Source organism: Rhyacophila brunnea, unplaced genomic scaffold (assembly GCF_057557595.1).
Source record: "Rhyacophila brunnea isolate RB1 unplaced genomic scaffold, BYU_Rbru_1.0 scaffold_11, whole genome shotgun sequence".
Classification (NCBI taxonomy): Eukaryota; Metazoa; Arthropoda; class Insecta; order Trichoptera; family Rhyacophilidae; genus Rhyacophila; species Rhyacophila brunnea.
In genome coordinates, this window is record NW_028232763.1 from 25,199,414 (window position 1) to 25,214,417 (window position 15,004).

At 33.0% G+C, this 15,004-nt stretch overlaps 2 protein-coding genes across 2 annotated transcripts; one reads left to right on the plus strand and one right to left on the minus strand.

Annotated features, from left to right (window-relative positions):
• Window positions 1-708: 708 nt before the first annotated feature.
• Window positions 709-5,419, minus strand: LOC147078523 (acylglycerol kinase, mitochondrial-like). Its single transcript, XM_085960179.1, has 3 exons — window positions 5,219-5,419; window positions 4,076-4,374; window positions 709-1,678 (listed from the first exon to the last, which is right to left on the minus strand). The coding sequence occupies exons 1-3, from the start codon at window positions 5,320-5,322 to the stop codon at window positions 807-809; spliced, it is 1,275 nt and encodes a 424-aa protein (XP_085816305.1). The 5' UTR covers window positions 5,323-5,419; the 3' UTR covers window positions 709-806.
• A 282-nt stretch (window positions 5,420-5,701) lies between these two features.
• LOC147078524 (tRNA (guanosine(18)-2'-O)-methyltransferase TARBP1) lies at window positions 5,702-14,141 on the plus strand. Its single transcript, XM_085960180.1, has 6 exons — window positions 5,702-8,639; window positions 9,254-9,647; window positions 11,197-11,940; window positions 12,591-12,745; window positions 13,467-13,640; window positions 13,934-14,141. Exons 1-6 carry the CDS (start codon window positions 5,818-5,820, stop codon window positions 14,082-14,084), a joined length of 4,440 nt encoding a protein of 1,479 aa, XP_085816306.1. The 5' UTR covers window positions 5,702-5,817; the 3' UTR covers window positions 14,085-14,141.
• The last annotated feature ends 863 nt before the right edge of the window (window positions 14,142-15,004 follow it).

Here is a 15,004-nt window from a genome sequence, read left to right on the forward strand (position 1 = left end):
CGTTTGCTTTTCATCTTCGTCCGGCATGTTACTTCCATATACCGGACGGAGGACTTTACCTAAGAATAAAACATCTACGTAGTTGAGCAGGGAATCAGATCAGGTAACGGTTTGGCCCGCTTTTATTTAATATTTATAAACACCAAGAAAAGCCTGTTGATAACAGGTAGGTGTCATTATCTTTAATTGGATTTCTTTCTTTAAGGTAGAAGCAATGATAACATGCAATAGGTATATAACAAATTTAGCTACACATCATTTGATACTTTAGACTAAAATGGGTGGGGGCAGCATTTTAATTCTGCTTAAGGCACTTTAGCAAGAGGTGTCCCCGCTGTTAAAAGGCTATATAAATTGAAAGGCCAGAATAAAAATGAAGGTTATTTTCATTAAAAAAAATTGAGTTTGCCATCATCTATGAGAATCGCCAAGCTATTTATCAAAAAACAATATAATAACACATATTTTTTATCCAAAGATCCTGCGGTAAACTAGTGTAAAACTGTAAACCATAAATTAGCGGCAAATGAAAATCCACAAATATTGCGCAGTAACCAAATTTAAATATTACTGCAGTTTAAATTTGATTTCTCTGAAATTAAGAATATGACTGGGCATTTCAATTATATTCACCACTTTATTCGCTATGTGTAACTATTTCTAAGCTCCGACTTACGATAATAATTAGGGTGAAAATAAAAAACTTAAAAACAGTTATAATATTTTTATTTTGATAGACGAAACAAAGCATAAAAATTATTTTTTGAATGTACTATACATAATAATCTTTTAAAGGCATAAAAAAGTTAGTTTGCCAAAGTACCAGTTTTACAGAATACTTTAACAGCATCTGGTAATATCGTTATTTTGATAGGCTTCACATCAAATTCTTCATTGTCAATGCCAAACCATATCTCTTTCCCTTCTTTTGACACATTCAATGGAAATATTTCTATCGATCTCGCTTTCACAGTTTCATTTATTTTCGGGGGCTTTTCGTTGACTCGTCGCCAGCCTTCAGAGACAAACTCAGAATAACCCATGTTCATTTTTCCTAGTGTGATTGCCAAATGAGACGGTGCCCCATTGTCACCGCGAACGGTAGACAAAACGAAGTCAGTAGTTTTGAAACATTTCTCTTCGACATTAGCACAATTTTCATTGACGATATTTTTGAAATCCACACCTGTGTTGTCATCTTTTTCCTTGGGCATGATAAAATCTAACCATCTAAATAGCTTCGGTTTAGGGACGACTGCTTGCCTACAATTATTGCACCCATGACACGGAGGTGTATATTTTATTGTGCCTTTGCAATCCCAACATAAAGAACTTTTATAGCCATTGAAAATAAAGGTGGCATAATCTCTTAGACCTCCATAAATCCAATATTTGTCTCGTTTAGCGAATGCGTCTCGAAAAGCACCCCATTCAATCGCGCCTACAGCGAAAATTGGTTTTCCCGGTATTTCTGTTTCAGTTTCAAGAGCCTCAACTTTCATAATGTCTTTGGGCAGTGTCTCATTTTTAATGATAGCCATTGTAGCATCTGTTAGTTGTCTCACTTTTGCCAATTTATTTCCAAGTGGGAATAGTTTATTACCGACTGTATTTCTCCTTCCCAACGGTAATATGCCAATAGTCCTTGTATTGTTTTTTTCATCCTTACGCAAAAGACCTGGAAATATATATCAGAATATATTATTAAGACATGTCGTGATATAAAAAATTAATCATGTCATTAAAAATGAAACATAAAGAATATAAATGTCAGTGGCGAAGGGTGGACGTAGGCTAAGACCTGATATACATAGCGCACACTAACCTTTGTCAGTCATACGTATTTTTTTTCATTAAAATAAGACTACAAATTGCAGATAGTGTTTATTAGTTTTTTGAATTCAATTGAACCCAGCGTAAACCAAGCCATAATAGATAATAGTCAAAAAATATTTGTCTATAAATAAAATATCTAAAATTATGTCATCAAATTATACATAATTTGGTTTGGTTTGGTTGGGTAGGCAGAGCTTAATGGATTTTAAAAAACTAACCAATACTTACCATACTTAGACACTTGTAAAGCCAGTGCTCACCTACGCATCGGAAACCTGGACATTAACTGTGTGAAATGAACGAGCCCTGAACATCTTTGACAGAAAAATTCTCCACCGTATATATGGACCGATCAAGGACGGCACCAATTGGAGGAGAAGATATAATGCTGAGCTCTATGGGCTGTACGAAGATTGCAGCGCAGTTCAATCAATTGAGATTGGGAGACTGCGATGGCTAGGTCATGTGCACCGTATGAATGACAATGAACCGGCAAAGAGAGTGATGTCCAGCAGAAGAAGAGGTAGGCCAAAGATTCGCTGGTTGGATGGAGCTGTCAGTGACTGCCGTATTCTGGGGGTACCGAATTGGAAAGTGGCCACTGGATAGGGACAGGTGGAGGGAGCTGTTGGAGAAGGACAGGACCCACACTGGGTTGTCGCGCCCCTGATGATGATGAACCAATACTTACCATCTGTAATAATAGGTATTCTTAATTCGAAAAAACAAATACTTAAGTATGATTGAAAAAGTGTGCTCTATTTTTGATGGATCGCTCATAGCATATCTAAACTATTATAATTTGGCTTGGCCTAAGGTTTAATTAGTTTATAAAAACTAGCCAGCACCATCTTTAATTTGTATTCTTATCTCAATTAAAACTAAAAACTATGACTGACAAAGTTTAATGTGCACTATTTATGTTGGATCAGCCTACCTCCACCCCACGCCACCGATAAATGTGGTTGATATTTCAGAATCAATTGTGGATAAAAAAAATACAGTATACAGATCGAATCAAAGACATGTAGGCTCTTTGGATCGAACAATATAGCAATATGCGTCAGCCATCCGTGTCTGAAAAATTGTATGAATGCAGTTCGCCGTATCACAGTTCACAGCGAGCTTTTGTATTGAAAATAGATATATTATAATTATAATAATAAAAACCACGGAAATACAAGGAAAACACAGAAGAAAAAAGGTAGGTACGTAAATTAGAAATACAATCGTATATCGTCACTGGTCTGGCAGAAGACACTAATTCGAAAAAATGACATATTGAGTTAGTTATACCAAAATGTTCCTTATTTCAAACTTTATCGCCTGGAAACCTTCTTAATAAATAACCAGTCTTTATTTTAAGCTCATCCTTTTTATGATTACTTAATAAATTCACATGATGGACCATTTCAAACATTTTAACAACTTCAAAGTCTAATTACTGAAAACTAGTATTCTCCAGTTAGTGTGTTCTGCCAGAACAGAGACGATATATTTATATACCTACAATTCTTAATGATTCAAAAGTAAGTTAGTTATTAGGTGCTCGTGATATCTTCCGAGAACAACGCATAATTTTTTGGTGTCAATCTGTTTCTGGTATGACAACTCATGGTGAACTGTAATACGGTGAACTGCATACGTACAATTTGCATGTAATCTCAGCTATTGTGGTAATTAAAGGATTTGATCAAGAAGAAAATAATGAGAGAACATGATTCTCTTTCCTCAAGGTTATTTTTATGAAATCTTGTGAAATGAGATTCTTGAGAATTCGAAAAGATTTCACCACATCGAATATTCAATCCATGAATACCTTGAGTATCTTGAGAATAAACCAATCTTAAATTATTCCCGAGAATTAAAAATTGTTTAATTTTTGAATCCTTGAATCTCAAATATTCTTTTATTTTATTTCCGAATTTTTAAATCTCAAGAATCAGAATTTCAGAACTGAAAATCACTGTGTTATCCACAGTGATGATTACGCGATTTGAATGAAGCACCACATGGGATTGTTGACAAGAGTGTGATTGATGGAAATTGATTTTAAATAATCTACATTTTGTACACTTACATATATGGAACATTATTTTCGAACAAGTTAAACCCGGTGGAAACCATTTGCTAATGAATTAATAATTAGCTTGTGTAAAAACATCATTCATTAGTAAGATTCGTGTTAATGTTGATTAAATTGTTATTGAAATCAATTAACAAGGAATTGAATGTTAACCTGTTATCGCTTCACTTAGTGTGCCATCTCCCCCAGCTACAATAATGGATTCAGTTTCCGGCAATTCTTCCACGAGTTCCTTGGCATGACCTTCCGAATTGGTTAGCATAACTTTGACACTGATGCCAGCCAGATGCAGAAGAGGTTCGCAATACGCTTCATAATCTGCTTTTGCGCTTCTTTTATTTGCAGCTGGATTCAAAATTACTGTGATTGCGCGTGGATTTACAGTTGCAGGAATACGTGCTTCTCCAAACTTCAATGCTTCTTCACAGCATGCTCTCATTATTATATTCGTACTAAAACAAACATAATACATAATTAAGGTAGTTCAATAATTCACCGTTAAATAATTTTTAAATAGTGCTAAATCTGCTACTACATCTTTACTAGAATAGTTAATAACTGTGGCTTCGGTGTTGTTTGACAGAGACAAAGCGCGGCAGTGATATCCATTTGGTTGCCGTTTCATTTTTATTGCTGACGTGGCCAAAAAAGTCCTCTCACATGAACAGTTAGTTGAAAATTGGGACGATAATTAAATGGATTTGTAATTTAGAATGGTTATTCTTCCTTTTTTAACATTTCCTATACCTCACGATATTACTATGGCAGTATCTGACAGACGACACACGTTTAATGTAAAGCGAAGCTTTACTAAAATCGCTGTAATACCGATATTTGTGGCTTAGTATTTCATAATTATTCAAACAGATGTCAGTGTGTTTATTTTTTTTAGATTATGCAATTCAATTGCCAGTGGGAAGAAAACTGGGTTTAAATTCGAAGGAGATAACTCGCTGAATGTATAGAACCGGTTAAAATGGGTGACAATTATTTTTGGACCGCCAGAAAATATCTGCGGGCCGGCGGTTGAGAAACACTGGTTGAATGAATTTTCAGCAGATTATTTTGAATAAATAGTATTTCCCATTTATTGTTTAATTATGTTTGCTGATTAGGTGTTTGGTATTTATAAATTAATATTATGATGCAATACAATATTCGGATAACGAAACTGGTATGGTCTGCGCTAAAATACACCACGAAATTATAGCAGTATAATAAATAACACCTACACGGTTCATTAAAAAAACACCTACTCAATAAATGTTTATTAAAATTTGCCACAATGAAACTTACTCATATTTTTTCTTGGTTGATGCAATTCCGTAAGTTAGGACCAAGAATCCAAACGTTGACTTTTTCCAATTATTTCGCAAGATTTTTAGTGTTTTTACAATCATTTTGACATTAATTTTACTACTCTAATCTTTCGTTAACTTTTACTTTGCGATCGTTTCGAATTAAAACTCGAGTATTTTCACTCGGCTCTCGAGTATCGACGAGATATTGTATTGTCTATGCTTCAAATTTGACAGTAGCACTAGTGTTGCCATCTTTTTGTCGCCGAATTTAGTATGCGGTCCAAGAAATTACAGCATTTCGGCAAAAATTATACATAGTAGATTGCGACACATTGTCTCGGTTGAAAATATATAATAAAATTAATATATTTGATACAATAGTTTTTCATCCGGGGGTATAAGATCACAGAAGTTAATAATTTGCTATTATTCTATATCTATGGTAATATATTACTCTATATTAGTCTATGGTTTTGCAGCCAGTATTTTTGTTTATGGTACTACACGTGAACTGTCAAACTCATATGTCAAATTCAAAACTTGAAACCAGTACTATTTTCAGGCCATTTATCACTGAAAGATTTATTATACAAGATGAGTAAATATAAAAAAATATCTGGATTAGCTCAGAACGAAGAACTTTTAACAGCCCTTGACCTCTTTGATCTAGATGAATCTGTCATTGATGACAAATTGGATGAGGTTATGCGGAAAACGAATCTGAAGACAAAACACTATAATATCATTTTATCTTTTATTAAGTATAAATACATCATTTCTCTACAGGAAGAGACAGATTGTGAAAATGCTACCATCGTTCAGTTTGCGTTGAAGAACATAATTACGCATTTAAATGATGATGAAAGTGCTATTTTTGCTACTATGTTGGAAATATTATCTTTGTCACTGTCATTGAATATGGAAAGTATTCAATCAAACATTGAGCATATAATACAGCAAATTTTATCACTAACGGATACAAACTCTTTAAAGTCTGAAAAAGAAATACGTATCACTGTTAAATATCTCAATATTCTAAATGCCGTTCTTGATGTATCTGTTTCAAATAATATATTATTGGAATCGAGATTCGTAAACGATGATATAATGAGACTTTTAATTCACGGAGAGAAAAATGTCAATATGGTACTGTTATCCAAGACAATTCCGAAGATATTACTTTGCTGTAATGATTCAAATATATTGAACATTATCTGGGAGAAAATTTCAACTAACTTATCTTCGTTGACTTTAAATGACTTTGTGACACTGTCCTCATTATCTGATTATTATTTTCCTTCTGAAAATGAAAAAATGCTCTGTAATTATTTGTCAACTATTGTGAGAGATAACAACTTTTGGCTGTTTGTCCAACACGGTCTGATTCACGGCGAATATTCAGTGCGTAAATGCTCTATTTTCCTCGCTAAAAAAGCTGTCGACTATTCGTCACAGCGTAATGAAAGTTTTGTTGTAAAAAAAAATGTAGACCATAACATTCTTTTTGTCTGGAATGCTAAAGAAAAATCGACTCTTGAAAAATGCTGGTCAAATTATTTTGTCCTGTTGGAAACATTAGAAGAAAAACAAGCCCATTTGGTTTTATCGGCTATGCATATTTTTGAAAATCTTGCAGATCTACCGCAGTGTTGGTATAATTTGGGTCTTCGGTGTTCACTTCTTCATGAATCTCACATTGTCAAACTTAAGTCTGTTGAGAGAGCATTGCAAACTAATCATTCAAATAAATCTCTCGGTTCATTTCCCTATTACCAATTACTGCAAGCTTTAAACACCATTTCATTTTATGAGAATGCTTTTAACTATGAGATAAATAAACTCATGCCGCTGTTAAAATCTTTTTTATCACATGGAGATGTTACAAAACACATTATCGACAGCATGAATTCTGTTGACTTGTCACCGATACCAAAGTTCTACATTTGTTATTCACTCATGTCTATTAATACAATATGTAATTTGAGTGTTGGTACAATTATGCAAATATTTCATGACCAATCTGCTTCAGCTCAAAATAATTTGTACATTAAACATGGAACTCACAACAGCCTGATATATTTTGTCATGAAACAGTTGTTAAAAATTCCAAACGCTGAAGAGTTTTTACAATTACTTCAATTATATATAACTAACAATGATCTCCGTCGAAACAGTAATCTTTGGAGTGATATTGTCAGTTGGATAAAGAGAATTAAATTTGACAGGTATAGTTGTGAAGCGATAACAGATTTACTATACACTGAATCATGGGAAACTGTGAAATTATGCGATATCCATGCGCGTGTACAGATGTTAATAATCTTTGTGGATTCAAATATTGTTAAAAAGCAATCATTTGTCGATTTAATTAATACAAATATCCAATTATTACATGAATCAGCGAACCGACAATACGCTAAACCTGCTGCATTTGATCAGTATTTCTTCTTTATTGTCAATGTTTTAAATATGTATTCAAATATAGATAACTCCGATTCAGATAAAAATGATAATATTCCTGAAAGCATTGTGGTGAATTTCGATGCTATAGTAAACTTTTTATTACGACGATGTCATACTTTATCACCAGTAGATGATCAGGATATAATAAAGCTTTACATAAATAGTCTTCACATATTGTTGACTAAAATTGTGCCCAGAGATTTAGCTTATATACAAACAGAACGATTAATCATGTCTAAAACAGAATTTATGTGTAATTCTGATGTTGATTTTATTCAAAACTATCTTTCTATTGAAATTTTATCAATAGTGGTGTCATTTCTATATAATAATGACCTCTATAAACAAAAGCAGGGAATGGAAAAATTGGAATCTTTATGTAAAGTAATTGATTCCGGTATTAACTTGGAATTTACCAATATTGATAACAAAGAGTTAAAAGGAAAAATAATATCAGATTATAAAACTGCATATTGTAAAATTTCTTATTATTATTATGAAACACAAAAAGAATGGCATTCTTTAAAAAAAGTGGAGGAAAATATTTATGATCTTCTTCAAACCGGCGGTTATGGATGTCTGGTATGGGTCATTAAAATAACGCGACTTCTCTTGCCGGAGTTAGCCAATGAGAATCCTAAGAAAGCTGACATATTAGTCGGTAGAATTTGGACGGAGGTGTTTGGAGTGCGTAAAAATGAGAATTTTAAAATATGCATTGTAGCGTTTATTGAAATGATTTTTCAAAAAGAACTGTTCGAAAACGTTCAAAATCATGATCTTTTGATTACTTTTGCTGGTAAAATATTTGAACTAGGAGAACTGAGTCCGTTTGTCGTACAAGAATTTATGAAGAACCTCTGTTTGGTATCGAAAAATATCAACCTACATTCTTGTATTACTTTACTGAATAAAGCAGTATTATTTGGAATAGTATCCAGAAAAGATCAAAGGTAAGATTTTACTTGCACATCTTGTGTGCAAGTGATGTATATATATTTTAATAAATACCGTTCTTATTAAATAAAATAATATGTTTGTAGTAATACTACATGAAATACAGACGCTTTTGTTTGTGAGTCTCCTGTAAAATTTTGTAAATGGCTTATGGTCCACTTTGATACTAAGCTACTCGTATGTATTCATGACCGATTTCATCGGCTGCAATGGAGTATTGTCAACTCGGTTGATTCTTCAATAAGATATTACTGACTGAGTTGACATTGTCATGTTGAAGAATTGAAATTAAAAGAAATTACCTTTCTCCTATTTCGATGACACTATAGCAAAAGTTGACCATTAGCCACCTCTACAGAGATCCCTCTCCTCCAGTTCTTGAAGTTGATATGATCAACTTACTTTTCGAGATAATGAAAGGCAAACATTTCACTACCACATGGTGTGTGTTGATCAATGCCTCGTAAACTCATTACAAATTTCATATCTCGCCACGCTGCCTCCTGTGGAGTTTTTCACTAATGAGCGGAATGCTTCGATTATGTAATATTTTTTATTAATTCTAGCTAACATTATAAAAATATACTGACAAATATTTTTAATTTTCCAGAATTGAAACAGCCACATGTGTTTTTATCAAGTCTAAAAAAAATCTTTATCCGGCAAACCTCAGCTTTGTAAACCCTCTTGACATAATCAGAACTTCAACAACAAACATTTTAATCACACAAGACGCGGCCGTTCACGATCAGTTGTCAAGAGATTTACGGGAGAAGTTAGATTCCATCGTTAAATCTAAAAATCGATATCATGGAAACTCAATTAATCATAGAATTATATTGAGAACCCTTCAAAGTCTTTTGTTGTTATATAAATTGTACCCATGTGGAAATAATGTGGATGGCACGCTAAATTGGTGCATTGCATTTCTTACAAAACAACCTCACCATATAAGCGCTAGAATAATGTTGGAATGGTATATCGCCCTCTATTTTATACAAAAAGTAAGTATATTTGAAAGTAAATATATTTAGTTATCGAATCAATCAGGACTAATATCCATCAGGAAATGTCCAGTGATAGTGAAATAAAATCTCGTTGAATGTGTCTGTTTTCTGTCTGAAGATCTGTTTAATAGTTGCTGACACTAACATACAATTGAAATAACATCCATTATGCTTTGTATACTTGTTCTTTTAATATATTTATTAATAAACAGTGCATGCACCTTACAATGACAATTTATATCAGTGGTCCCCAACCTTTTTATCACCGCGGACTGGTCAACGTTTCATAATTTTACCGCGGCCCGCTGAGGGGGGCACGTTGATTGTTTATATTTAATAATTAATAATACAACGCCACTGCCGCTTGCAGCCGCTCAGCCGATATCACGATATTTTGCGCATGTGCGGTATTGGTGCGGCTTTAGGTGACGTCTCTCAGCTCCTGGTTAACCTCTCGTCCATGGAAAATCGCACAAACCCGAGAGAAATACACCACAGTTAATAAAATAGAATGTATTTTTTTTTCGTTTCGGTTCAAGTAAAACAATATAATATATAGGTTCGGTTCCAGTTTCCGTTTCGAAAAAAAAAACCTTAATTCGGTTTTCAGTTCAGCCCCGAGTGATTAATTTTTAAATGTATTTATTTATATTAAAAATATATTTTCTACCATAATTTAGAACATTGTATGGTACTTCTATGATGGCCCGTGGCCATAAATTTTTAATATTATAAATAATGGGAATTATGTCGAGATGTGTCATGACAACTGAAGTGGGGAGTAAGATCATGTTAACGCGCATGTTTGAACTGAAAAAAACTGATTTTTTATCTGGTTTGGTTCCGGTTTTCGTTCTGACAAAAATAACAGTTTTTCCGGTTTTCAGTTTTCGGTTCAGTTCCGGTTCGAACCCCTAGTTTAAACAGAGGTATTGAACATGTCAATAGACAAACTGTTCGACTGAACGAATCCTTACATTGAACAATGCATTGAAAGTTTCATTCATAAAAATCAATGTGAAATGCGTCACATTTTTTTGTGTCTATTGGGGGTACGAAACTGGATCATACTCGGACACTTTATCACAGTCAGCCAATTTTTACTAGGTGGACACTTGTAGGCCAGCTATTTTTGGAATAAAATAAATCCCTTAAAAAATATGAAAAAGGAACAGAATGATAAATATTTGTGAAAACTTACCAAATCAACATGTTTCTTGAGTTTATCATGAATATTTTCACACTAAAATGATAAATATTGTTTAGAAAATATACACAAATAGTTTATTCAGAAATTATGACGTTTACTAGAACCCGCGAATTAACTCGTCCGTGGCCTGACGCGACATACATGCTTTGGCGAGTTAACTTGTTCATGGCACAAGTTGACAGTGTTAAACACAACCAAAATGTCAGCTGCCTTACATACAATTTACAACACATTATATTGTATGTAGACAATAGATTTAACGGGAATACTAAATTTAGTGTTATACCTATGGTTGTAATTCCTTACAATATTGTATTATATTTTCATTTCTTTCAGAGAATATTTTTGAGTCAGGAGGTAATAGAGAAGTTCCAATTATCACAGCTTCCACAGATATCATATTTCATGATAATCTATCACATTGTGAAACATCAGCTTAATGAAGAATCTACATTTGGTCCTTTTAAGAATGGTGGAGTTGAAAAACATTCATGTGAAAATGAGAAACATACTAATGTAATACAACTTAAACAAAATAATTTTCATTTCGCAATGGATTTATTTATGCCGCATACAATGGGCCAATTATTCACTATACGACTTCATGCCCAGTTTCTATCTTTAAAATTATATGAATTAGCCGACAAATGTCAAGATAAAGAAAAATACCACATTATAGTTGATACTATTAAGAAAACATTTCATTTAAACACGCAAGAAAAAAGTTTTCTCAGAATACAAGATGATTTCTACATCAATAATTTTGATGCTGTTTCAAATCTTTCTTTGGTGAATATATATCACCATATTCCACGACTTACTGGTGTTTCGGTTGACGAATGGGTATCACTGAAATGTTTGCAACCTATTGATGAATACTTGGGAAATAAAGATTCAGAACAGGCTTTGATCTCCAATGATAAAGATAGTATGTTTAATTTGTCAATGCTGAAGACTAGTGAAATTGTGGAGTGTTCGGAAAATACACACATGGAAGAAAATGTGTGTGAAAACATTCAAAAGAAGTTTGTCCCGTGGAAAAATATGTTGGAAGATTTGGGTATTCCAGTTGAAGAGTCTGTAAGTAACTTCATGTAATTCAATAGTACATAATATATGATTTTTAACTGGGAATTTGACGGAGAAACCGCCAATTACAAATTTAATTTACATAATATTAACTATAAAACATTGAAACAAAAATATGATAATAATTACTTGCTTACAAAATTTTATTGAATTTGGTTCGGTTTCAATACATTACTAAAGGTCTTACGTCAAAAATTCGTAGTGATCAATATTGATTTCAAATATATAATAATTGTAGTTTATTGTTTTTATTTACCATATTGTAATATTGGTGATTAGCAGTAGTAGTTTTCCATGAAGCCTACGAGGCAAGCCTACGAGGCAAGCCTACGAGGCAAGCCTACGAGGCAAGCCTACGAGGCAAGCCTACGAGGCAATTGGTTTGTCAGAAGTACCAACATGTGAAAAAGATGTGAATTTTTCACAATAAATTTTTATAAATAACCTAAGCTTAAGAAATCCTGCCAGTATTTGCTGTGTTTTAAGACTCGATTGTGGGTTATGACACAGGCATAATTTTCACAAGGTGTTTTGAACCATCACCTCGGGTCTCCACGTATCTAAAACCGCCACAGATTAGCGGGTGTTATTTGGTGTAATACATTGTTATTTACCTACATGTTTTATTGACATTTTAACAGGAACACAAAACGAGTGGATTGGTTGTGGTTGCTTCCTTAATTGATAGAATGCCCAATTTGGGAGGGTTGGCTCGAACGTGTGAAGTGTTTGGTGTGAAACAATATATTATTGATAATTTACGACACACTCAGGACAAAATCTTCCAAAATTTGAGGTTGGTATTTTATAATTAAAATAAAACACAATATGTAGTACCTATTCCCCATAGTTATTTTATCATTAGCAGTTTCATCTGCTTCAATGGGACATTGTCAACTGATACAAAATATACAATCTTATTGCTAGCTATAGGTATATGTACATATTTGGTTGATATTTTATATGTATACCATATAAAGATGGCACATTATATAATAGATGAAGGGATGGATAGGAATGGAACTCTACTTTTGTGCTTTATAACCATTTTTTGGTGGAATCGTTGGAAATCGACTGACTCAGGCTTCATTTTTAAATCGATAATACATATTATTGTGTAATTAAAATTTTAATAATCAATGACTACATTCCTGACAATATTATTATGCAAAAATGATTATATTCAGAGGGGCAAATCTTTTGATACTATTTGTAAGAACTCCATTGCACGTTTTTGTGGAATTGTTAAATAATATGAAATAAAATTTGATAAATTATGTAGATGTTATGGAAGTGCCTAAATAAGTATATAAGTACAAAATGACAAATAAAATAATATATTTCTGTTTCCACATAGGTATCAATGAATTTATAAGTTTGATATTGACTTAAAAAGCTGCATTCACAATGGTGCCTAGTTAACTTATTTATTTTCAATTTTCAATTATTAGCTTGATAACAAATAATTGCAAAATTGAAAACACCTGACATTATAAATTATACTTTTCATATTTCAGTGTATCATCAGAGCGATGGGTTGATATCGCAGAAATAAAACCTGGACTCGCTTTAAAGAACTATTTGATCGATATGAAAGAGAAGGGTTACAGCATAATAGGAGTCGAGCAAACATCTTCAAGCATTTCCTTGAATAAATTTAATTTTCCTAAGAATGCTGTCTTGCTCTTAGGGTAAGTGTGTTACAATTTTGTCACTTGATTATAATTTACAAAACACACATGTATTGCGTGCTGTGTGAGTGGTTTAACCATTAAGCTACAAAATCTGAGTGTCCTTGCGGATGATTCCTAATATAATTAAAATTATGGTAATAGTATTACTGAATTTGATTCATAGATGACGTCAGGATTGCTGAAAATTTTAGTTGTCGCGTACTTGCTAATAATCTTTAATTTTAATTATTTTTTATTCAATGGGAATGTTGTTCAGTAATTTAGTTTTTATTATATTTTATTTGTTTCAGACATGAAAAAGAAGGTGTCCCTAGCAATTTACTCAGTTTGATGGATCACTGTGTTGAGATTCCTCAATATGGTAAAATACGGTCTTTGAATGTTCATGTCACTGCGTCTATATTTATCTGGGAGTATGGAAAACAACATCCGATATTGTAGATTAAGAAACATTGTTACATAATTATTTAATTTTCAATAAAATTAATTAAAACCTTGTTTTTCGTTTCATTGTTGATTGTAAATAACCACTAAAACTTTATTTAAAGACAATCTAATTTTTGTAAAAATTGCTGGTATTAAAATATCAAGCTTATGGGTAAGAGGAAAAACACCAGCACTAATAAAAATGTTACTACAGTGAAACCCCGATTCTACGGTTTTCGAGGGGCCCTAAAAAAACGATAAATGCGGGATATATAATTTAAAAAAAAAAACTCATTTTTCTCCTGTATTTTTTTCGATGTCTAGAATTATTTTCAGTTTATCAGCTAGAGTTCTAGTTTTCTTCATGGGGGGCATTTTAGTTGTGACTTATAAAAATTCATGATACGAGATGCGAGACAAGCCTGAGCGCCGACCGACCTGTGCAAACAAAGCGACGGGACTGAAAGATCTGCCGAGACTGAGCACCGACCGACATGAGCAAAGAAAGCAACGCGACTGAAATGTATCATAAACAATTCTACGAAAGCGAAATGAAAAATATTCAACAAAAACTGTCAATCGCGATAATATTTGTGATGGGACCATAATATTTAAACGATAGATTGAAGAAAACGATAAATCGGAGAACAGTTAATGTGGGATTATTTAACATTGTTCTTATGGGTGTTTCGCGGGACTTTCAAAAATGAACGATCCGTGCGGGAAAACGATTTATGCGAGAACGGTAGATAGGGGTTCCACTGTCTATAGCCTTAGTATTATATCATGACTGCGGACATCTCAGCAGTGATCTGCGGAACTATGGATCCTCCCACACTCTCAGGTATATTTATACACCCACAATCTCAGCTATAGTCTTAACCTCTGCATATAGTTCAAATTTCAGTAGAATATACCAATTTACTAAACGATTT

Excerpts from the sequence above, each read along its gene's own strand:
- LOC147078523 (XM_085960179.1), bottom strand. The coding sequence starts at position 5,322 with ATGATTGTAAAAACACTAAAAATCTTGCGAAATAATTGGAAAAAGTCA. Across the intron at positions 4,375-5,218 it reads TCAACCAAGAAAAAATATGA|TACGAATATAATAATGAGAG; the intron begins GTAAGTTTCATT and ends TGTTTGTTTTAG. Across the intron at positions 1,679-4,075 it reads ACTAAGTGAAGCGATAACAG|GTCTTTTGCGTAAGGATGAA; the intron begins GTTAACATTCAA and ends ATATATTTCCAG.
- LOC147078524 (XM_085960180.1), top strand. The coding sequence starts at position 5,818 with ATGAGTAAATATAAAAAAATATCTGGATTAGCTCAGAACGAAGAACTT. Across the intron at positions 11,941-12,590 it reads GTATTCCAGTTGAAGAGTCT|GAACACAAAACGAGTGGATT; the intron begins GTAAGTAACTTC and ends ACATTTTAACAG. Across the intron at positions 13,641-13,933 it reads AATGCTGTCTTGCTCTTAGG|ACATGAAAAAGAAGGTGTCC; the intron begins GTAAGTGTGTTA and ends TATTTGTTTCAG.